Genomic DNA, 23435 nt, shown 5'->3' with positions numbered 1-23435 from the left:
CTATGCTACAATATCGCATAAATTTCCCATCAGATGGTTTTTCATCTGAGAAATTTAGGGATAGGCAAAATTGACATGTAACAGTCATTCCACCACAACTGTGTTTGATAATTGCATCCTCATTTACCTCATTTTTGCTATGAAGGCAGTTCCTACCAGTATTGGTAGTATTTGTTGATGACTGTTCTTCAGACATATTATGTTGATGACATCGCTTTCTTTCAGCCTCAGAGGTATGTTATGCCAATAGTTGGTCTTCAGATATTCTGTCGAGGATGCCGGCTTCTTTTGGCTTCAGAGGTACGTTGTAGCAGTAGTTGGTCTTCACACATATTCTGTTGACAATTTCCATTTCAGAATGTCACTAAAACATGACATCATTACCCAGCTCCCGCAGACACCGTTTGTGGGCTGGGCTGGACTGTGGACCACATTTTGTGCCATGGCAGCGTCAGCTGTGATTTGGTGGGCTGTTGCTCTGGGGTGGTGGCGGGGCCTGTGTCCCACTTGGGGGAAGCCAAGTGTTGCTTTGTCAGTGCCAGGTCTGCAGTGCCGTTTCTCTGTGTGCGTCATGGCAGCTTCTGCATTGAGCATCTGCCCCCTGGTGGTCAGTGCATGTCATAGCAACCAGTCAGAAAGTGGGAAGGACACTTAGCATATTAGCCTTTTATATCCTATCCTATGTAATAAAAGGCCAGCAACTGAACGGCGGAATGACCAGTCGACCAGTCACTATGACATTCACTGACCACCAGGGGGAAGATGCTCAACACAAGAGCTGCTTCCTGGTGATCAGAGTGCTACCATAGTGGGAGTGCCGCTCAGCTGACCAGGATGAGTGGCTGCTCCCACTGTGAACCCTGGGCCGACGGGCAGGAACCCGGGCTGTTATCATCGCCTCCTCGCCCCAGGTTCCTCCTCCTCGCTCCCTGCTGCCTCCTCTGGATGCCCCACAGGCCGCACAGCGCCGCCACTGGGATCTCAGAGCTGACCCCGGAGACTGGGAGGCGGGTTTGTGGCCGCCACAGGACTGAGGCCTACTCTGCCGCCTCTCAGTGCTGTTGTTCCTGGGCCCGGCCCCGACCAGGTCCCCTGGAGAGGTGAGTGGTCCAGCCCCACAGAAGATGCCAGACCAGAGAGGAGCTGCTCAGAGGGTGGGTCCACAGCCCCTCGGCAGACCAGGATGAGCGGTACTCCCACAGCGGGCTAATCCCCACAGGCCACGCCCCTCACCAGTACACAAATCCCACGCACCGGGCCTCTATATATAAAACCCTAATATGCAAACAGACTGAACGGTGGAACAACTGAACAACCAGTCGTTATGATGGGCACTGACCATCAGAGGGCTTGTGTGGAACATGGTGGGCATTGGCAGCAGGCGGCAGAGCGCGGGAACATGATGGGCATCTGCTGCGGCGGGATGGTGGAGCAGGTGAGCAGGGGCACCAGACCAAGGCGGGGCGCTGGTCGCTGTCATCAGGGTAAGCCTCTGGTGGTTACTGAAAATTCTTTGCTGCTGCGCACTGCGGTCCCATCGGGCACTCGCACCCACTACCAGCCCTGGCCCCGCTTGCACCCTTTGCTGGCACCAGAGCTGCCGCTCCCACCCTCTGCTGGTGCCAGAGCTGCCGCTTGCACCTGCTGCTGGCACCCAGCACCAGCCCCAGTCCCTTCGTGCCGTCAGTGGGTGCAAGTGGGGCTGGCGCCGTAAGCACGTGGGAGCGGCAGCGGTGGGAGCAGGGCTGCCGGCAGACGGGACCGGGGGCCGCGATGGGAGGGGCCAGGTGGGGGTGCAGAAGATGGACCGAGGGCCGCCTCTGTGCCCACTGCAGCCTCACGGCCCATAGTTCCTTTCAAGGTGCACGAATTCGTGCACTGGGCCTCTAGTCCTAGCTAATAAAAGAGTAATATGCTAATTAACCATCACTCCGTGACAAAATGGCGGCGCCCAGTCCTCTCAGCCCTGCTGGAGTCCCTCAGTCTCAGGGAGAGCTGCCGCTGAGAGCCGGCAGAGTAAGTGGCCTGGCGGAATGCTGCCCAGAGGCCCTCCTGACCCTTTATAAAAAACAAAAACAAATTCACTACCCATGGCGCGATCCCCTCCCAGCAGCGGCAGCCTGGGCTGGGGTCTCAGCCTGGGAGGCACGCGCACCGCCACGGCATGATCCCCTCCCAGCGGCAGCAGCCTGGGCTGGGTTCTCAGCCTGGGAGGGGCGCGCACCCCTATGGTACAATCCCCGCCCAGCGGCAGCAGCCTGGGGTCTCAACCAGAGTCACACCAGCCAGGCAGATATGGAGGAATCTTAAATGTTTCTTTTTTAAAAAAATATATTTTATTGATTTTTTACAGAGAGGAAGGGAAAGGAATAGAGAGCTAGAAACATCTATGAGAGAGAAACATCGATCAGCTGCCTCCTGCACCACACCCCACTGGGTATGTGCCCCCAACCAAGGTACATGCCCTTGACCAGAATCGAACTTGGGATCCTTGAGTCTGCAGGCCGACGCTCCATCCACTGAGCCAAAGCAGTTACGGCTGTCCAATATGTTAAAGAAAAAACCCTATCTAATAAAGAGGGAATATGCAGGGGAGGGCATTTGGGGGTGACAGATTGTTAGAAGAGGGCAGTTGGGGATGATCGTGCTGGCAAGGGAGCAGTTAGGCGTCGATCAGGCTGGCAGGGGAGTGGTGAGGAGGTGATCAGGCTGGCAGGCAGAAGCGGTTAGGGGCAATCAGGCAGGCAAGCAAGCAGTTGGGACCCAGCAGTCCCAGATTGTGAAAGGGATGTCTGACTGCCTGTTTAGGCCCGATCCCTGTGGGCAGTTGGACATCCCCCAAGGGGTCCCAGATTGGAGAGGGTGCAGGTTGGGCTGAGGGACACCCACCCCAGTGCACAAATTTCGTGCACTGGGCCTCTAGTCCTATCTAATAAAAGAGTAATATGCAAATTGACCATCACTCCAACACACAAGATGGCTGTCCCCCTGTGGTCAAAGATGACTGCCCCCATGTGGGCAAAAGATGGCCGCCACAAGAAGGCCAGCAAGGGAGGGCAGTTGGGAGGGACCAGGTCTGCAAGGGAGGGCAGTTGGGGGCAATCAAGCCTGCAGGGGAGGGCAGTTAGGCTGACTAGGCCGGCAGAGGAGGGAAGTTGGGGGCGACCGTGCCTGCAGGGAAGGGCAGTTGGGGGGGACACAGGCCTGCAGGGGAGAGCAGTTGGGGTGGACCAGGCCTGCAGGGGAGGGCAGTTAGGGGTGACCAGGCCTGCAGGGGAGGGCAGTTAGGGGTGACCAGGCCTGCAGGGGAGGGCAGTTAGGGGCAAACAGGCTGGCAGGGAGCAGTTAGGCATCAATCAGGCTGGCAGGGTATGGGTGATCAGGCTGGCGGGCAGAAGCGGTTGGGGCAATCAGGAAGGCAGGCAGATGGGTGAGCAGTTGGGAGCCAGCAGTCCTGGATTGTGAGAGGGATGTCCAACTGCCCGTTTAGACCCGATCCTTCTGGGATCAGGCCTAAATGGGCAGTCGGACATCCCTCGAGGGGTCCCAGATTGGAGAGGGTGCAGCCTGGGCTGAGGGACACACCTCCCCCTTGCACGAATTTCATGCACTGGGCCTCTAGTATAGATAAAAGCCTAATATGCAAATCGACCAAACAGCAGAATGACCAGTGAAACAAATGGTCGCTATGATGCATACTGACCACCAGGGGGCAAACGCTCAATGCAGGAGCTGCCCCCAATCACCCCACCGGTCGCCTCGCAGGGGATGGGGCGAGTGGGCCAGCACTGCCTCCCAATCGTCCCGTCGCCTCCTGCAGAGGGAGGTGAATGGCAGCGGCGGGGGGCAGGGCTGGCGAGCGGGCAGCACCAGGGCGGCGAAGGTGGGTGCCAGCGGGGGCCCCCGATCACCCTGCCAGTCGCTCCACAGATCAGCCCTGATGGCCGGCCAGACCTAGGGATCCTACCCATACATGAATTTCCTGCATCAGGCCTCTAGTTTTATATAAGGGACTAAAGTGCCCTTGGATTTCACTATCCGGGGTGGCATCCTGGAACTAACCCCCTAAGGGACAACTGTACATTAATTTCTAGTTAGGAAAACCAAATATAAACTAATTTTTAAAAATGCCTTGCAAGTTATTTAAAAGCAGGAACAACCTATCATTCCAACTTGAATTTTAATTGATTTCAGAGCTATAGGAAAGGTTTAAAATGGTGGGTTGTTTTTTTTTTTTCCAGTTCCTTATTCACACCCCTCCCAAGCAATATCGAAGACTCTAGGAAGGTGACTACAGAGGCAGAGCAGTCTGAATCTCCTCATAGAAACAGGTAGAGCATGTATGATAGACAAAGAACACTAATATCAGCATGCTCAGATCATAGCTACAAAACTAAGTGAAAAAGATTTCTTATAAAGCTCAGAATATGAGTGGCTGGGAACAAATCAATTCAGTGTCAACATCTGTGCAGGAGGAAACAGTGGAAAGACAAATAGCATCTGAAGGCTATAAGAATGGGAGGACCACAAACTGCCAACAGGTATTCACTGAAAAGCAAGGGAAACCAATGTGAAATCAGCAAAACTTGCAGATTGTAATTTCAGGGTAAGTACAAAGGGATGAGCAGGAAGCTCTGATTATGAAGCAGAAAAATAGATGAAAAGTATAACCCAATATTTTAAAACGAGAAAATTTTTAAATGATAGAATATAGAAAGAACAACATAAACCTAAAAATTCAACGTGATTTGGAGAAAAGATTTAAGTGACAGAACTCAGAAAAGAATATGTAGTATAACAAGTACACAAATATGTCCAATATCATGTCCAATATCATACTGGAAGTCCTAGCTAGTGCAATAAGACAAGAAAAGGAAATGAAAAGAAGCGAAACTGTTCTCAAATGACATGATTGTCTTTGTAAAAAACTCTTCTAAATCAACAACAAAAAAAATCCTTATGGAACTAATTAGTGGTTATAGTAAGATCACAGAATACAAGGTTACCATACAAAAGTCAATTGATTTCCTATTTACTATCAATGAACATTTGGAACTCGAAATTAAAAAAAAAAATTAGACCCCAAAATAGAAATACTTAGGTATAAATCTAACAAAACATATACAGGATCTATATGAGGGAAACTACAAAACCAATGTAGGAAATAAAGATCTAATTAAATGTAAAGATATTCTGTGTTCATGGCTTGGAAGACTTGACGTAGAAATAGCACATTTTGTACCCAGATCTTGGTTTCTAATACCATCTATAATAATAAAGGCATGATATGCTAATTTAGACCTGAAGTCATTCTGGATGTGATTCCGGATGTCCTTCCGGACGAAGCTGGGGCCAGAGGGAAGCCTGGGTCCTGGATGCCTGCTGGCGGCCGGAATGAAGCCCGGGTCCCGGGTGCCAGAGGGAAGTCAGTGCCAGCAGCCAGGGGAAGGAAGGCCTACTCTTGCATGAATTTCATGCATCTGGCCTCTGGTCTATATATTTAAAAGCCAAGTGACCAGAACGACTGGTCGCTATGGTGCGCACTGTGGTGGCCACCCAGCTGGATTGGGGCCCCAATCGGCTCCCTGCAACCTCGGTGGCCCCTCCCCCCAGCCAGCCCCGCCCCTGATTGGCCCCCATCAGGGTGGGCTGGCTGGACCCCACCCATGCATAAATTCATGCACCGGACCTTTAGTTCTTCAATAAAAGGAATCAGAGCTCCTTGGAGAAATGACAAGATGAAAATATATAAGATGAACTGGAGCATTTAGTAGTGCCAGAAAGTAAGGAAATGCTTAGACACACAGAGATGTCAAAGGAACACAGGAGCCAACTGAAAAAGCTCCCAATGACCAAAGCTGTAACAATGCTAATTCCCTAACTGAATTGTATTTTATTGAAACCACTTACGGATAACTTGAAGTGCCCCCTAAACATTTTGTTTTCATTGATTCTTTCGAAGGACAGAGTAAAGTGGTTCCGATGCTATAAAAACTTTATTCCTGTATTGCTATCATACTTCCTGACCTACTACATCTATATCTAATTGGGTAATACATTTTCTTCCACGTTTAGTGGGGTGAGATTCATTTATCTTCTAATCAAGGAAAATGAGTTAACTCCTAACAACCTCTGATATGTAACAGAAATACAACTGTACTTTGGAATTAGTCATCCATCTTTATTTCATAGTCTCTTATTTATCACTGCAATATAGTAGTATAGTAGTGCCATGTACTACCAGTGAAATGTCATTGTCTTCAAATATATTATTTTGACCTGGCTCAGATCAGTATTTTCCTCGGTAATTTCAGCCAGGCACATCTAATCACAACAGCCAAATGCTCTGTTAGCTTCCATACCCCAAATTGTGTGGACTTATTAAAGGATAGTCCTGATTAACAATTCTATATCATCCATAATAAATCAACTTTTCCATTTTCTATCTCTATTTTTTGTTGTTGTTGTTAATCCTCATTCAAGGATTTTTTTTCATTGATTTTAAGTCTTTCAAGTGTCATTGTAAATAGAAAAGGTTATAACAAAATAGAAAAGGTTATAACAAAATAGAAAAGAATGATGTTATTTATTGCCAACCGAAGCAGCCTTATTTGAGCAATCTATGTTGAAGTGACTAATACAGTGAATTATAGGAGCTTTCCAGTAGAAAGCTAATGCTCGAGTGAAACAGTATTTATTAGGCAATCGTGATATGCCTTTTATTGGTTGGACTCTGGTACCTGACAACAAATGGTACTTTTACCTGAGAGACACGTATCATGCACCATTTAGTCTGTGTAACTGAGCCTCAAATGGAAATACAAAAGACAGTTCTCATAGAATCACATACCATTCAAACTGGTTCTTAATTTAATAAATAAGAATGTAAAGTTTGAGTGACTATAATGGCTTCATATCCCTATGTATGTAATGCTGAGATTGTGGAAACATACAGAAATCTATTCATATGTAAAGCAATAAAGGACTTTCACATCACCTTGTATTTATAATGCCTACTCTTCATAAAAACTTACATTTCTTCAACAAAGATATTTTTCTAAGAATGGTCTTGTCCGTTTACCCCAGGAAAACTTGTTATTTATAAGTTATAACATTAATGTGATAGTTACAGCCAAACATTTTATTTTTGTATGGGTACTTTTGCCATAATTTATATACAAAGGTTATGACAGCAAATGAAGTTCTAATCTCAATGAATGACATAGATGAACAATTTTCAGCTTTAAATTTTTTATATAAACTTTGTAGATTTAAAATTTTATGTTTCATCTTGTGACCCTATCAAGTTGGCTATCTTTTACCTGTGTTGTCTAAACTAGATTCTAGAAAAGAGTTTTGAGAAAGACAAGAGTAGATTTGAGAACCCATTTTATAATTAAATATGGCCTTAAGTATTTTCAAGTACATTCATATAGTCTTTCACCAGTACTTTAGTCACCCTTTGCCAAAACCACCCCACATGCCACCCAAACCACCTTATTTTAGTAAGTTTTGTTCATATTAGGTCCCTTGCAGGAGTTTCCAAGGATAAAAGTTGGTTCAGTTATTGTGGTCTTAGCCATACTAGAGTATTTGCTTTGATTCTAGAAAGTTTCCTAATTAATTTTCTGTAGCAAAAGTGTTAAGGGCTGGAATTTCCCCTCTGAATCTCTCCCTAGAAATGGGATTCAGAAAGCTCCGGGACTCCATCCAGCACATTGGGGGACTCAGACAACTGTTTCTTGTTATAGATATAGCTAGAGGCCTACTATGATATTAATACACTAGCAGGCCTGCTAGTATATTAATAATAGGCAGTGCTGATTTACTACAATCCTTTATCGTTTCACACATAAAGAGTTATCTAGGTTTCAGAAATGAACGTTCTACCTAACATTACTTTAAAGTGATTGGTGGTGGTACAACTTGAATTTTTTAAGTTTAAGCCTAAAATTCAGAGTGATTTATTCTAATAGCATGCACACAGGTGGTATAAACAAATTCAAAGATGAGCATATAACATACACAAGATCCCATTAAGTTTAGCTGAGTGAGAATCCTCACTACCCTCCCACATGAAATAGTAAAACATGAAGACAGGTGTTTAATATCATCGGCATGATGATTATTATTGAGTAGAAAAGTATCAACACCGGTTTTTCTCAAATGTCCCTAAGTATTTCTGCATTTACAAGAAAGTAGACTGGTTTAGTTTAGCTCTAAAAAGTGAAAATTATTTTCCCTATGAGTAAAAAAAAGAAATAAAAGAGTGAAAGACTGAAAACTACAGCCCACCTGTGTTTAATCATTAACAGCGAGCCCTTTGATGAACTTAGGTCCTGATTTTGGAGTTTGGAATCTGACCTTTCCCCAGAGATAAACATTATCATTGCAGGTTCTAAGGAGGGACATTTCCTTGCTGCCATCAGAAGAGACCACTTCTTAGTGACTCCTTGCTGGGTACTGGATGCATTAGAGGGTGGATAGTCAATATGATTCTTCTAGCTGTGCTTTTTCTCTGCTTCATTTCCTCGTACTCAGCTTCTGTTAAAGGTAAGTTTGTGTTGCCTCTTGCTAAATTTTAATTTTAATCATTGAAGGGGCAGTGTGTGCTTGTGTGTGTGTGTGTGTGTGTGTGTGTTTGTGAATAGTGAAAGAGTTTCTAACTAAACCATCTTCAAAACCATGTAACTATGGGATGTTTGTGAAGGCATGACTGGGTTAGAATGAAAACCGAATTCAAATTCCTCCATACAATAAAAAAAAAACAGAGGTTCCTTTTTAGACTCAGTGCCTCAGATTAGTGTGCTGCTTCTTGTTTCAATTTCTCATTCATGGTGGATTTTTAAAAGGGAGAAAAAAGATGCCAGCTATTGTTACCTGCTGCTGTTGGTCCTCCCTGAATGCAGCGCCTTCATTTGAATTGTAAAAGAGGACTTAAAAAAACACACACTTCTTTAAATTTCCTTCTAGTTGCTTAGCAATGTGGCATCAAGAAGAATTAGACCCAATGTAAAAGCATGTGATTTACCAAAGAATTACAAATGAAATGGTAAAGTACGTATTTAATTTCATTACTTGTTAGATGTGATAGAATCATCATAGTTGGTGAATTACATAAAGTAAAAGTACATAATATAGGGTAAGAAGATTTATTATCTTTTGAATAATAGTGTTGGTGGTTACCATTTCTACTTTAAGATAAATTTGATTTAAAAAAACACACCTATGAATTGAGACCTTGGAGAGAGAAAAAACATGAGTTGTCATTTCAAAGAGAAGTATGATTGTGTTAATATAGGATCTTGTTTTAAATCACTAGTTAATACACTCCTGGGGTTTCTAAATGTTGCGCCTGTAAAATTATCACTTTTTTATAGCCTCTTAAGAGGGCGTACTATTAAAGGTAATTCATCTAACACATCATTTAGCATAATAGGTCCAATTTGAATAACTGTGTACTCTAAGTAATTAATATAAAAGTGTTGATTTGTAAACTTATAAAACCCATTTGGAATAATTGGTTTTTGATGACAAAGTGAAGGTTTTCCTCAAGATTTTTTGCATGGAAAATTTTCACATGGAAGAAAAGACAATCTTTATTATGGCAACAATAAATGGAGGGCTAAATTTAAATTATTTCACATAAGCAAATGACATTTTTTTTTCTTGAATTAAAGACAGTATTTCCCACCAGTTTCTGAAATGTTTGGTATTTAAAGATACAGTCCTTACTTGGATGAAAAAAAATTTTTTGAAAAAAATGTAAACGTTTGTAAATTATATCTGAGAATTATTATATAGAGAGCTTTGACATATTTTATTATGTCAAATAAACTCTTGTGTATTTGAAATCTGAGTGATTTTTACAACATAATATCAAACCTAATATACCATGATTATTTTGAAAAAAATAATTGAGATATAGTAGTTATTGTGGGTTTCTCTTTTCCCCCCAGCCTATAAATAAGAAGACTGGATAATTTAATATTTTCAAATACATGCACTAATGAAGATTTAAAAATACACACAGGCAACAATAGCACACAGGTTTAGAAGATGACAGTTGGCTACAGTTTGTTGTGTACAAGTTCAGTGGTAAATCCAGATTTTTAGAACCTGAAGATTATGCAACTTAGGGGACATTTTTGAGAAAAGATTGCAAAAATATCTTACTTTTGCAAATGTTACTGAAAAAAAGATGTGTATACATTGCTAGTGTCACCTTCTAAGACGGGTGGGCAAACATTTTGACTTGAGGGCCACAATGGGTTCTTAAACTGGACCGGAGGGCAGGAACAAAAGCATGGATGGAGTGTTTGTGTGAACTAATATAAATTCAAAGTAAAGGAGCGGAGGGGAGAGCAAGAGAACCCTCCACTCTTTCAGCTCCGCGGGCCGGATAGAACAGCCGAATGGGCCAGATCCGGCCCGCGGGCTGTAGTTTGCCCACGGCTGTTCTAAGATCTTGAAATGAACCTGGGCAAGTGAGGGCCCCGAAGCTTAAGTACGATTAGCTTCATGGTACAAACTGCTTATGCCAAATATTATAAATAAAAAGTACAGGACTTGACAGCTCTCCCTCTACCTAGATGTGATAACCTTTTGTGTTATCTTACCTAATAAAAGAGAAACATGCAAATTAACCATCACTCCGCTACACCCTCAGCCAATCAGAATGAGTATGCAAATTAACCCAACAAAGATGGAGGTTAATTTGCATATGCAGGCACAGAGCCGTGTGAAGCCTGCTATGAGGGGAAGGGGGGCGGTGGAGGGAGCTACTGGAGTGGTACTCCAGACAGAAGCGAGGACGTGCTGGCTGCCAGGCCCCAGGCGGCCGGGGAGCAGGGACTTGCCGGCTCCCTGTGGGAGCGGGGACTTGCCGGCTCCCGGGCGGCCAGGGAGCAGGGTCTTGCTGGCTCCCGGGCGGCCGGGGAGCGGGGTCTTGCCGGCTCCCGGGCGGCTGGGAGTGAAGCCAGGGCCTATTTTTGCACGAATATTGTGCAATGGGCCTCTAGTATACTGTGACTAAGTAATAAATTCCTTGTTCTCTATAATGATTTACATTTAACAAGCAAACTACTTAGGAAGAATTTACCTCAAGGTCATTATAAATTTTTGGGATCTCATGCAACATCTCAAAACTCATCTCAAATTTAATTGTCAATGCAACTGTTTAGCAAATCCTCAGATTTGGGTGGGTTTTGAATGCATGTTGACCTGTGAAGAGAATGGAGGAAGGTATTCAGATTAATATGGAAGAAGGTCTATTTAGAAGAGATATGCTGAGTATGAACATCCTGAAAACTCAAGTTTTCCCTAGTTTTCCCGAATAATTCTACCTAATAAAAGAGTAATATGCAAATTGACCATCACTCCAACACACAAGATGGCTGCCCCCATGTGGTCAAAAGATGGCCGCCACAAGATGGCCAGCAGGGGAGGGCAGTTGCAGGTGATCAGGCCAGCAGGGGAGGGCAGTTGGGAGGGACCAGGCCTGCAAGGGAGGGCAGTTGGGGGCGATCAAGCCTGCAAGGGAGGGCAGTTTAGGGGTGACCAGGCTGGCAGAGGAGGGAAGTTGGGGGCGACCGGGCCTGCAGGGAAGGGCAGTTAGGGGTGACCAGGCCTGCAGGAAAGGGCAGTTAGGGACAATCAGGCTGTCAGGGGAGCAGTTAGCCATCAATCAGGCTGGCAGGGGAGTGGTTAGGGGGTGATCAGGCTGGCAGGCAGAAGCAGTTAGGGGCAATCAGGAAGGCAGGCAGGCGAGCAATTGGGAGCCAGCAGTCCTGGATTGTGAGAGGGATGTCCGACTGCCCATTTAGGTAGGATCGGGCCTAAACGGGCAGTCAGACATCCCTTGAGGGGTCCCAGATTGGAAAGGGTGCAGGCTGGACTGAGGGACACCGCCCCCCAAATACTCGTGCACCGGGCCTCTAGTATTTTATAATAGTGGATCTATTCTCAGTGCTTTCTTTGGGTTTTCTTTATAGTACTTTTACTTTCCTTAATCCACAAAAAAATTTCTATATAATCTTGCCACTTCTAAACTTGAACTGTTTCTTCATTTCCAGTCTTTCTCTCAGTTCATGGCCTTCCCTATACTTTTCAATTCATTCACATTAATCATCTTCCATTCCACCCCCGCCCCTTAGCCTTCATCCTACCCTTACTTCCAGCCTTATAGTTTTCTGTTGGAATGCTAAATCCCTACTTTGTCTCCTTGCTTAAATCAATTAACTGTCTATTGGGTTCATCTAGGTTTGATAAATGAGTATTTTAACATATTCCCTAAAGGTTTGAAACTAAGTTTGTTGTTTTTAAGTCCCTTAAAAATTCTAGATACACTTAAAGGGGAACCTTGAAGAGGTATTGATTCTTTCTTTTCTGGTTTTATCTAACACTAGAGGCCTGGTGCACAAAATTCATGCACTGGGGGGAGGGGTGTCCCTCAGCCCAGCCTGCATCCTCTCCAATCTGGGACATCCCTCTCACAATCCAGGACTTCTGGCTCCCAACTTCTCACCTGCCTGCCAGCCTGATTGCCCCTAACCACTTCTGCCTGCCAGCCTGATCACCCCCTAACCACTCTCCTGCAAGCCCGATCAATGCCTGATGCTCCCCTGCCAGCCCGGTTCTCCCAACTGCCCTCCCCTGCAGGCCTGGTCCCCCCTAACTGCCCTCTCCTGCTGGCCTGGTCCCCCCCCAACTGCCTTCCCCTGCAGGCCTGGTCCCCCCCTACTGCCCTCCCCTGCAGGCCTGGTTCTCCCCAACTGCCCTCCCCTGCTTGGCCTGGTCGCCCCAAACAGCCCTCCCCTGCTGGCCATCTTATGGTGGCCATCTGGTGACCACATGGGGGTGGCCATCTTGTGCAAGGGTGTGACCGTCAATTTGCATATTACATAGGATTAGCTTCAAAAATGCCATTCTGCATGCTCAGAAGAGCAATACCTTAAGAAAGAAATTATGTCAACAATATAAATAGAACATGTCCCCATTGCCCAGTGTTGCCAATCTCTAAACAAATAAACAGAGAAATATTTATCAAAGAGGAAAGGATAACAGGGACAACTACAACAATCCTTTTCTTTGAAACATTTTAGGATTATCTCCTGTTGAAAGAGGTAGGAAAAAGTTCTAGGAGAAGCAAGGCTTATTCTTTCCTGTGTTTTATCACTTCTAAGTCATAATCAAAAAGTGATCTATTATATGTTGCCCCTTTTCACATTCTGTTGTCCAGTTAAGTCAAAGTAAGAAAAAATCACACAATAGTCAACACAATGGTTTGGAAAGCTTCAGAATTTAAGGGAGGCTACCTTTCTACAAACTTTTCATAGTAACTTTAATCACAATCACCTTTATGTAGTTCATAAAACTTGGGTCTCAGTAAATTTAAGTGTCAAATTCTGCATTATATCTACTATGTTGAGTTGAACACAGACTCAGCTTTTTTTTAGCTGTCATATAATGCCTATCTTTCAGAATGACTGTGAGGATTAGATTAGAAAACATGTATTTCCTTTATGCCTTGTGTGGAATTCTATAGATGTCATTATAATAAGGTCTCTCTGCCCAAAATATCTTTCTTGGCCAGAAAGCTAATGTTTGAACCTGCAGGAGTGTCCCTACTTAAACTGTAGAAGAGGTTGAGGTAAGGAAGGCTAGAGGGAGTCATAGATTTCTTCTCCTTCAAAGTTTTTCCTGACCTTTTCTGCCTTCCGTATCTCATACCTGAGGTTCTGACTTGTTACTTGGATACAGTCTGCTTTTGTGTTTATACACTTGGATACACACTTTCACACTTCCTTTTCCTGATTCCTAGTTCTTGATTCCTTATCCAATTTCTTTGAAGGTTTGTCAGATCACATAACTTTGCTACACATCTATCTACTCAGAGTCAAATTCTAAGTCTAGGCAAAGGTCCTCCCCCCAGATCTCCCTGCCACCCATAAGTACCTATTTGACCTCACTTCCTTCTGCTGTCTTTCACTTACTCAATTCCAGCCTCTTTGGCCTCCCAGCTGTTCCTCCATTACACTTGCATGAACTTTCCTCAGGGCCTTTGAACTTGCTGTTCCTTCTGTGGGGAGGATGGGTGGTAGGAGTGTGGAGATGCCCCTCCCACAGATATCCACATGGGTAGCCTGAAGCCTTTGCCCAGAATATTACCTTCTCACAAAGGTCTTTCTCTCAGAATCTCCATTTCCTTTTCTGTTTCATTTTTCTTTATAAACTTTTATTACTTATAAGTATATAAGCTATTGCCCATCTCCTCCTTATAAACTCCACAAAGGTAGACATTTTATCTGCTTGTTAACTGGTGTAGCTCCAGAGCCTAGAAAGGTGCCCACCACCCCGTGGATGCTCAGTACATCCTTGTTGAATGAATGAATGAATGAATGAATGAATTCCTAGCTCACTTCCTAGAAATAGAAGAATTCAACCTAAACGTGTAGATGTATATGGTGTGGGAAAGAGCATGATCTCTAAAGCCAGACAGCTTGAGTTCACATCCTGACTCCCCCACTAACTATCTGGGTGATCTTGGATAAAATGTATAATCTCTGTGCCTCTCAGTTTCCTTATGTATGAAATGTGATTAATAATGATACCTATTAAGTTCTTGTGAGGATTAAATATAGGTGTCTCCCCAAAATATATACATACACTTTGAATAATTATAAAGGCAGTTTTTATTAAAGTACATTTCATTTTCAAAATTGAGCTATCGCTGCTAAAGTGTGCATACATTTTTTGGGGACACGCTGTATATTAATGCACATAGAACTCTTAGTTTATTAGAGACAATGTATTTTGACCATTTTTTCCTCTGGGCAGTAGGTGCTGTATTAGATGATGGAGACAGTAGATGGTAAAGACTTTTCAGAGGTTTTCTTAAATTTTTGACTTTGCAAAGCAATTTTTACTTTTTCTCTCATCTGTGTCATTTCTGGCCTACTCATCTCAACCTCCTTTCCTGACCTCCCTCATGTGCATATATCCTGAGGCGGGGGGGAAGTTATGGTTGCCTATTATAGTTAACTAGGTGATGCAAGCTCATTAGCACTGAGGAAAAATGTATACAGAAATCTTTTTTACTACCTACTGAGAGCTATAGATAGGAAATATGCAAAGAAAAAAATTTGTAATACTGTAAACTTCAAGTCATCTCTAAGAAAAGCTTGATCCTACTCCCATACATTTTTTGAATTAAATTAAACTGAATTGAAGAGTGTGTGTTATCCATGTATCAACTTTTTTGGCTCACAATACTGACTTGTATACTATTTGACATTAAATTGCCTCTGTCAAATTAAAGCTTGTGTTAAGGTTTTATGTAGTGAAACGTCATTTTATTCAGAAACAGCTTACTAATGAAATTGACAGAGTAAATTGCATTGGAGGGATATTCTTTAAATATTCAAAATATCCAATTAAAGGAACTGCCTTCTGACCCCTAAAATAACTTTGTCAATGAGCCATTGCAATTACAAATGGTTTGTATTAATTTTATAAAGCAATCCCAGGGCTGAACATCTACTTAAAATCATGTCCCATATAATAAAAGGCTAATATGCAAATTGTCCCCACGGGCGGGAGTTTGACCCACCAGGAGTTAGACATGCGCTGACCACCAAGGGGCGGCACAGAACATGGCGGGCATCAGTGATGCGGCGCTGGCAGTGGGTGGCAGTGGAGGTGCTGCCGGCCCTGATGGGCCCTGAGGAGAGTGGGACCATGGTGGGATGGTGGAGCAGATGAGCAGGTGGTGCCAGGCCCTGCCAGTGGCCCCACAGATGGGCCCTGATTGCCAGCCAGGCCTAGGGACCCTATCCATGCACGAATTTTGTGCACCAGGCCTCTAGTTTATTATACCTTGATGAAGCTGAGGTGGGTGGCAGGGGAGAAATCATATTCATATAACTTAAAGCAATACAGTGACATTTCTTGAACAATATTCTATAGTTCAATTAGGGAGACATTTAGATAATCTGATTATTGATTAGGGATACAAATGAAGGCTTATGAAATGGAAGCTTATTGTTTCTTGTTTTTGTTGTTGCTGTTCAAGCCAATGATTTTAGCAGATGAGAAGTAGAACTGCCTTTCATTTAACAAATATTCACTGAGCTCCCACTGGGCATGACTGTACTAGATGAGAATGCTTCAATTTAAAGACGGCACATTCCTAGGCTGATGGATGCCTTATTACTAAGACTTGACTTGTTTCACTATCTTTATGCAGGTCACACCACTGGTCTCTCTTTAAATAATGACCGGCTGTACAAACTCACATACTCCACTGAAGTTTTTGTTAATCAGGGCAAAGGAAAGCTCCAAGACAGTGTGGGTTACCGAATTTCATCCAATGTGGACGTCGTCTTACTGTGGAGGAATCCTGATGGTGATGATGACCAACTGATCCAAATCACGGTGGGCATTTTCTACCAGAAAGATGCAAACGTTATATGTCAGCAAAGTCTTTGAGACATGTACCATTCAATAGCACTTGTTTTATGTTCTTGGTTGTACAACAATTTAGTTTGTTTTCTGTCACTAAAATACATATATCTGAAGTGTTTACTAATCAAAAGTGATCTGAATCTTTCCAAATTGTTGAAGTAGGCAAAAGAAGGCTGGTGAGTAACTAGAGTATGATGTCCAGTTCTATGTGTCATATTAATAGACACATTAAACTAGAATCCATTTGAAATGTTCTGGGAGTCAGGAATCTAGAGTAAATGTCACGTGAAAAACAATTGAGACTACTGTAACTGAAACAGGAGATAAGCTGGACCTACCCGTTTTCCTGAGTTCCTTGACATAACAGGTGGAATTACCAATGAGGGAGTAAGCCTATTCTGTATTCTTTCTAAGGAAAAACCAGGTACTCCTCTGCATAGCAGTGTTTGGTCAGTTATAATGTTTTAGATATATGGGTTGACAAAGGAGGTCAAGTTAGATAGCGTCTGGGATTTCTCCCAGTTTTAATATATTGTGATTCCATATTTGCTTTTTAAGCACCTAAAGGCAAATTATTTCTTTAGTAAAGTCTGTTAATCTTTTACATGTTGATGTGAAAAAGGTACACAAGCCAAAATTTGCTTTATTGTAACCAATAAGTAGTTACTGTTATACTTTATAATGAGGTGTCATTGCAATATATTTATCAAACTATCTTTGCTTCTTTGGATGTCTCCAGTAGCTACTGTGTCTTCCATCTTGGATAAAAATTTCATCATCCATCTCTCTGAGCCATTTCTCAATGCAAGTATTCTGCAGCAAATATTATGTATCTCTTATTCAGTAATTACGCTTTTCATCTTTAATTTTGTATATGAAGATGAAGTACAATGGGACAGGACTCCTCCCAAACAAATGGTACAGAATGTAAAGAAATCAGATCGCAACAGTTCAAAACAAATGGATGACAATGACATAAAAGAGCCATCTTCTAGTCATAATTATTATAAACCTGAAGTCACAGATTTCTTTAAGTATCAGTATTTTTACCTAATTAAAAAACCTGATTGTTGAATATCTTCTCCATTCTTTTAAAGTTAATGGCTAGGTCCTCTGAGTCATAAATTGAAAAAACAAAAGAAGAAATTATGGCCAACGCTGCTTATTGCTTTATCATTTTCTTTTCTCAGAGAATCTGATGAAAACAGAAAAAGAAAGTTTTCTAATAGGTTTCTTTCCATGATTCCAGATCAAAGATGTAAATGTTGAAAATGTGAATCAGAAGAGGGGAGAGAAGAGCATTTTCAAAGGAAAAAATCCAGCCAAAATCATAAGAAAAGAAAACTTGGAAGCTTTACAAAGACCTGTGCTGCTTCATCTTGTCCATGGAAAGGTAAAAGTGATTTGGGAGGCAGGGGGATGGGGGGTCGCACATCTTTTCTCTCCAACTTCACATTTATCTTCCCTTTAGTAGATATTATTTTTAGGTGATCATGACATCACTGCTTTTATGGTAAATGAAATTTTTTCAAGACCTAATAAACAGGTTGCAAATTAAATGTTTCAGAAGTAAATCAAGGCATTCAATTCATTTATATTTTCTATCCATTTAAAGATTTTATAAAAATCTTTATAGTAAAATCAAGACCTTGTTTATAACAGAGATTGTTGATAAGAGATTGTTGAAAGGTGCATTTTTTATTAAATTAAGAAGGATTGAAAAGATATTGTAATGCAAAAATTTATCACAGATGATTGAATAAATTCAGGAAAGTAGACAAATTATGAATGAAATGATCTAACAGGTATGTGATATTAACTTGTTATGAGAATATCAATATCTGACTAAAGCAGGGGTGGGCAAACTTTTTGACTCAAGGGCCACAATGGGTTCTTAAACTGGACCGGAGGGCCGGAACAAAAGCATGGATGGAGTGTTTGTGTGAACTAATATAAATTCAAAGTAAAGGAGCAGAGGGGAGAGCAAGAGAACCAGATAGAACAGCCGGATCCGGCCCGCAGGCCATAGTTTGCCCACAGCTGGACTAAAGTATAAAACAAGCTTTTGAAAGGATATGGCATTTCTAAGTTAGTGTTGATTTTTTTAAGAAGCATATAGAGATTATTTCAAAACTATGACTTTGAAAAACATTTTACGCATAATGAATGGACACTATAGTATCTATTTGAAAATTTGCTCAGCAAATTCTGTAAGTGTGTGTTACTTATGATTTGATTCTGGTGTATTATTAAAATGGTCTAAATATGTTTGGGATTGAGAAGCAATTGTGATCAGTGAATTATTAGGCATTACATATGTGGTTTTATGAAAAGTATAGATATTACATTTACATGTATAAAAATGCATTATTAAAGATGAAAGCTCAATTTTAGTAACTAAAGTAGAAACATAGGAAAGGCCCTTATAGTTAAAACTCTACACATCTCTAAAATTTCTCTAGATTCAAAAGTTCTAGATTCAAAATAAAGATGAAAACAAATATTTAAAAGTATAAAATTTAGACATGCAATACATTTCTAATCATGGTGCATGTTTTTATATAATGTACTAAAAAGGAACTCACAAAAGAAGGATTATTATGTGGTTGCCTCTCCTACAATCAAATATGAATCAACATCTCAGAAAAAAGGGGGGGGCACCTGCAATACTTTCAACGAGAAAGATAAAAGAGACAAAAAAGAATGCTTCTCTTCTTCTCCACTTGTTAAAATACCATGTTCCAGGTTTTGCTCAGGGGCCTTTCTTTTATAAAGCTCATGTGCTTCCAGCCAGCTGGAAATAAATAGTCCTCTTTAGAACAACCCCTTTAGCCCTTTGTAGCTTACTGATGGCCTATATCACTTTCTTTTGGTCATTTCTGTTCACTGCTAAATCATGGGTTTCAGTAGAGAAAATTCCTGTTCTTTATATTCCAGCCCTCCCCTGACCTTCATGCCTTTCGACTCCCTCTGCCCCCCCGCACCCAGAACCATGCCTTGCACTGACTGACGTGCTGCATTAGTCAGGAAGCCTTTCCCAACATTCTCTCAAACCCCCTCCTTCCCTGGGTTCATTGCCATGAAAGCATTTATCACAGGGTATTGTAATCCTCTCTTTGCCACCCACATTAGCAGTCGGCTTCTTGTGGGCAGCAATTATGTTTATGTCTATATATCCAGTACTTTGCTCATAGTGGGCATGCAATAGATGCTTGTAAACTAAAGGAATGAGCTAATAAGGTTACATGGGGCTAAAATGAGTCCGATTTTGGGAAAGGTGTTGCTTATTGTTTGCTTAATAATAGCTAAAATTACTTCACACTCAAAGCCTGCACTGACTGAAGGCATTATATGAATTATCTCCTTTATCCTCAGGACAGCCCTAGGAAGCAGGTACTGCTTTACTGTTCTCTTGTAATAGATGAGGAAACCAAAGTCAAGAGAAGAAATTTGCCTAGGGTCACAGCACTGACAAGTGCTGGAACTGGAATTTAAAACACAGAGTCTAATTTTAGAATCTATGCTGGAAACCACTATGTTATACTATCTTCTAGCTGGAAAGCATTTGGGGAAAATATCACCTCTTTCGTTGACTTGAGCATCCCTATTTCATTCTTCATTATATCTATTAACTCACTTGATTTTCACATTCCACAACTTTGTTAAAAACATGAAATACTGTCATTTTCTTCTCTGGCCTTCCAATGTGGCAAAACACTTGATCCCATAAAATATTAATTGCATTTATAGTCTTAATGACAACCAATCACTTTATAGCCCCTTGGATAGCAGTTGAGTACAAAGTCTTTTGTTACACACAAGAAAGAACTTGGTGCCCTCACTGTTCAAAGGCTGGGATGAAGCTGCCACATCATGATTTCAGTGACTCCACTGTGCCAATTCTATAGGAGCTATGAATTGTGATGATTTACAGGTTAAAGTACATTGTGGTATCTTTCAATCATAAGATAAAGAACTTACCGGAAAAAGACCCATGACCCTGGAGACTAAGAAGCTATGTGGAATTTTCAGCCACATCACTGTCAGAAAGATCATTATTTAAACCCTTGCTTCTTCAGCTTACTAAGAGAGAAGATGGGAAAGGGAAGGTTGAACTGTTGATTGACAGTTTTTTAAAGAGTGTTTTCTACCCCAGGCTCAAATTAAATTTCACGCCTTGGAATTTCTGTGATTTCAAGGGTACTCATTAGCGTGTATTTCTTGTCTTTCCTGAGCCGACTGTTTTAAGCTCCCATATTTATATGATAAGAGCTGATTTTTTAAAAGCCGATTAAAACACTTAGATACATATTTATTGAACATCTTTTTTTCATGCCCAATTATCTGCCCTACCTAAGTGTCTGGGCATGACTAGTTTTGTCTATAAATCATAAATGAAGTTGGAAACATGATAGTTTTCTGGTTAAGTTGATTAACACTGACAAGCAAAAGATGCCTCAAGTTGCAGCATGGATTCTTCTTGACCTAAAGTTTGAATCCAGTAAGCTGGATGATTTCCATTTCTGGCTTTTGCTGTCAGTATTGATGAACCATGTGGCTGCTGAGTCAGCCCTTTATTTTGTGTTGTTTCTAGGAGTTGGTTTGCTCTCTGAATCTGCAGTGTGGTATCTCTACACACACTGAGCCTCCCAACTAAATATGACACCTTGCAACTCTCATTCTTCATAGACTTCTTCACTTGTCCGTTTTCTAATGTGCTGGTTCCTATGTATCAGATGTATCAAAGGTCTGTTTAGAACTATAACTCCAGCTAAGTAGAAAAAATGATTAATCCTTCTTTGCTGGGATCCTTTTTTTAAATTTTTGCTGATAATGTAATTTTGCTTTCTCTTGTTTATAAAGAATGTATAAATTAAGGGAATATACAGAAGCATTTTTGCCCCTAAGGAAAAAATATGACTAATCCCTGCTGATTTCAAGGGGAAATTGACCCTCAAAATTTGGCAGCAAGAGGCACCTCATCTCCTTCCCTGCAACCCATCCCCCTCGCTCTATGTTTGGTTTCCTCGGGTTCAAGGCTTAGTTTGTCACTAGGTTGTGCCACTGTGGCTCTCCGGAAGCTCTGGGGACTCTGAATTTAGATAAGAGTCCTGTGCTTTCAGATATTCAGAGCTCATTTCAAAACTGAGTGAAGAAATCAGTTTTATGGCCTGAGTGTAATAAAACTTAATTCCTGCTGTGAAATAATAAATGTAAGATTACTGCAGTGATAGCCACATGGATTGAACTGCAAAGTTCTGACTTAATTACTATTTTTTTAAATTATCAAAAGCTTGTTAATTCTAACAGTTTTGACATTTAGCTAATATAAATTCTAGTGCTGTCTGTTTGGACCTCAATGGTCTGCACTAAGAGAACAGAATTTAGGCCCCCAAAGTAGCAGTCATACAAAGAAAAAGAGACTTGCCCACTTTTGTAGTTCTAGGAAAGTAATAAAAATAGAAGGAATGAAAAAAAAAGCCTCTTTATGTCTCACAGTTTACATCGTTTAGCCTTCCAGGAAAAATAAAAAAAAGTCTCAAAGAGCATTTTATTAGGGACTAGTAGTCAAGAGCAAATCTTGATCCATAGAAGTGGGTCAATAATAGAGGAGCACTTCACTTTATGCAGAGTCCAGAGATTAAATCTGAGAACTGGGTTTCCTGAAATTTTAGGTCAAACTTTATAAATAGTTCAGGCACATCATTTTTTTTTAGCCTGGAAGGACAGTGAGGATACAGATGATAAGGAAAAGTATTTTCCCCACTTCTCTTGCTTTCTAAAGTATTTAAGTCTCAGGCCTAAAAAGTCACAGACCGTAAGCATGTGCCACCCAGTGGGCCTTCTGACTGTATTCGGGCTCAAGTGATCCAGTTATGAACCTATAATAGTCATGATATCTGGAGATAATCATACTCTGAAATATTTGAAAAAGAAGTTACAGTGTAATTCCTAAAAAGAAATTAACACCCAGTTCACAAAATAGAACATCAGAAACTCAGCCTGGAATATGAGAAATTGTCAGTGATTTGTTTGAGAATATGATACCATAGATTTTCAGATGCTGAGGTCAGTATTCCAATTCCTTTTTTACCTGGGCAAACACAATTCCAACACTTAAGGTTTGTCCAGTGTAACGACTAAAACTGATTACGAGTTGGATAAAGTACCTAGTAAATCTGTCACTAGGCAGAATACATGTAGAAAATAAAAATAGAGATTTGAAGCAATTGTGCATAATTCAGGCAAAATATTCTCTTCTAAGTTACGGAGAATTTTCACATAGGCTGAATTGTTCAGATTGGTATTAATTGAATTCATTGAATAATTAAGGAGCTGTTTTACTTGAGAAGTCATGGTTGGCTTTAAAGAAAAATAGGAAGGTATTCAGGATATTTCTAGTAGAAGTTCTCAGCTGCAATTACTATAGACCTTGGGAATTTTTACAGGGAAGCTATATCCATCCTCTAGTTTTAAATCGTGTGAAGTGTTTGGAGTTAATACAGGGTGAAAAATGACAGCCTGGTTTCCAGAAAATGTTCTTTGTATTTTTATCCTTATTTCTTAAACATGACCTAAGTAATCAAAATGGTATGAGACATTGTTATCACCCCTGTGCCTATAATAATATCAAGGATGAAGCAAAGCTAAGGAAGCCATTTACTACTGTAGCCAAATCACAGTCACTCTCCTCATTCCACCCTCTTTTTCCTGCTTTCTAAAGGGAAACTCAAAGCAGTGCCTGGAGCAGGCCATGCAGGAACCCAATCAGCCTGAGATCTTCCCAGGACCTTCTGTATCTGCTTAGACTGAAAGCCAATATAAGTGCTGTGGAGGGCCAGGCAGAGATAATCACCCCTGTGGAATTGTGTCCATGGGCATTATGGCCACATCTGGGCCCTTATCAAAGCCGTTGGTGGCTGTGCTTTCTCTGCATTCTCAAGAGTGGTGATTGCCATTCTCTTCTAAAA

At 41.6% G+C, this 23435-nt stretch overlaps 1 protein-coding gene across 1 annotated transcript in view; it reads left to right on the top strand.

The window, feature by feature from the left end:
- The first annotated feature begins 8372 nt into the window (after nucleotides 1-8372).
- The window catches only part of MTTP (microsomal triglyceride transfer protein), a 54927-nt gene continuing 39864 nt past the window's right edge, over nucleotides 8373-23435 (top strand). Inside the window, exons 1-3 of the mRNA XM_080647059.1 lie at nucleotides 8373-8553; nucleotides 16247-16434; nucleotides 17714-17857. Of these exons, the coding sequence (XP_080503185.1) occupies nucleotides 8493-8553; nucleotides 16247-16434; nucleotides 17714-17857 (393 nt within the window). The 5' untranslated portion in view covers nucleotides 8373-8492. The remainder of the gene's footprint in view (nucleotides 8554-16246; nucleotides 16435-17713; nucleotides 17858-23435) is intronic.

The sequence above is a fragment of the Plecotus auritus genome (genome assembly GCF_963455305.1).
Source record: "Plecotus auritus genome assembly, chromosome: 1".
Classification (NCBI taxonomy): Eukaryota; Metazoa; Chordata; class Mammalia; order Chiroptera; family Vespertilionidae; genus Plecotus; species Plecotus auritus.
This window is presented reverse-complemented; position numbering and strand designations above follow the sequence as displayed.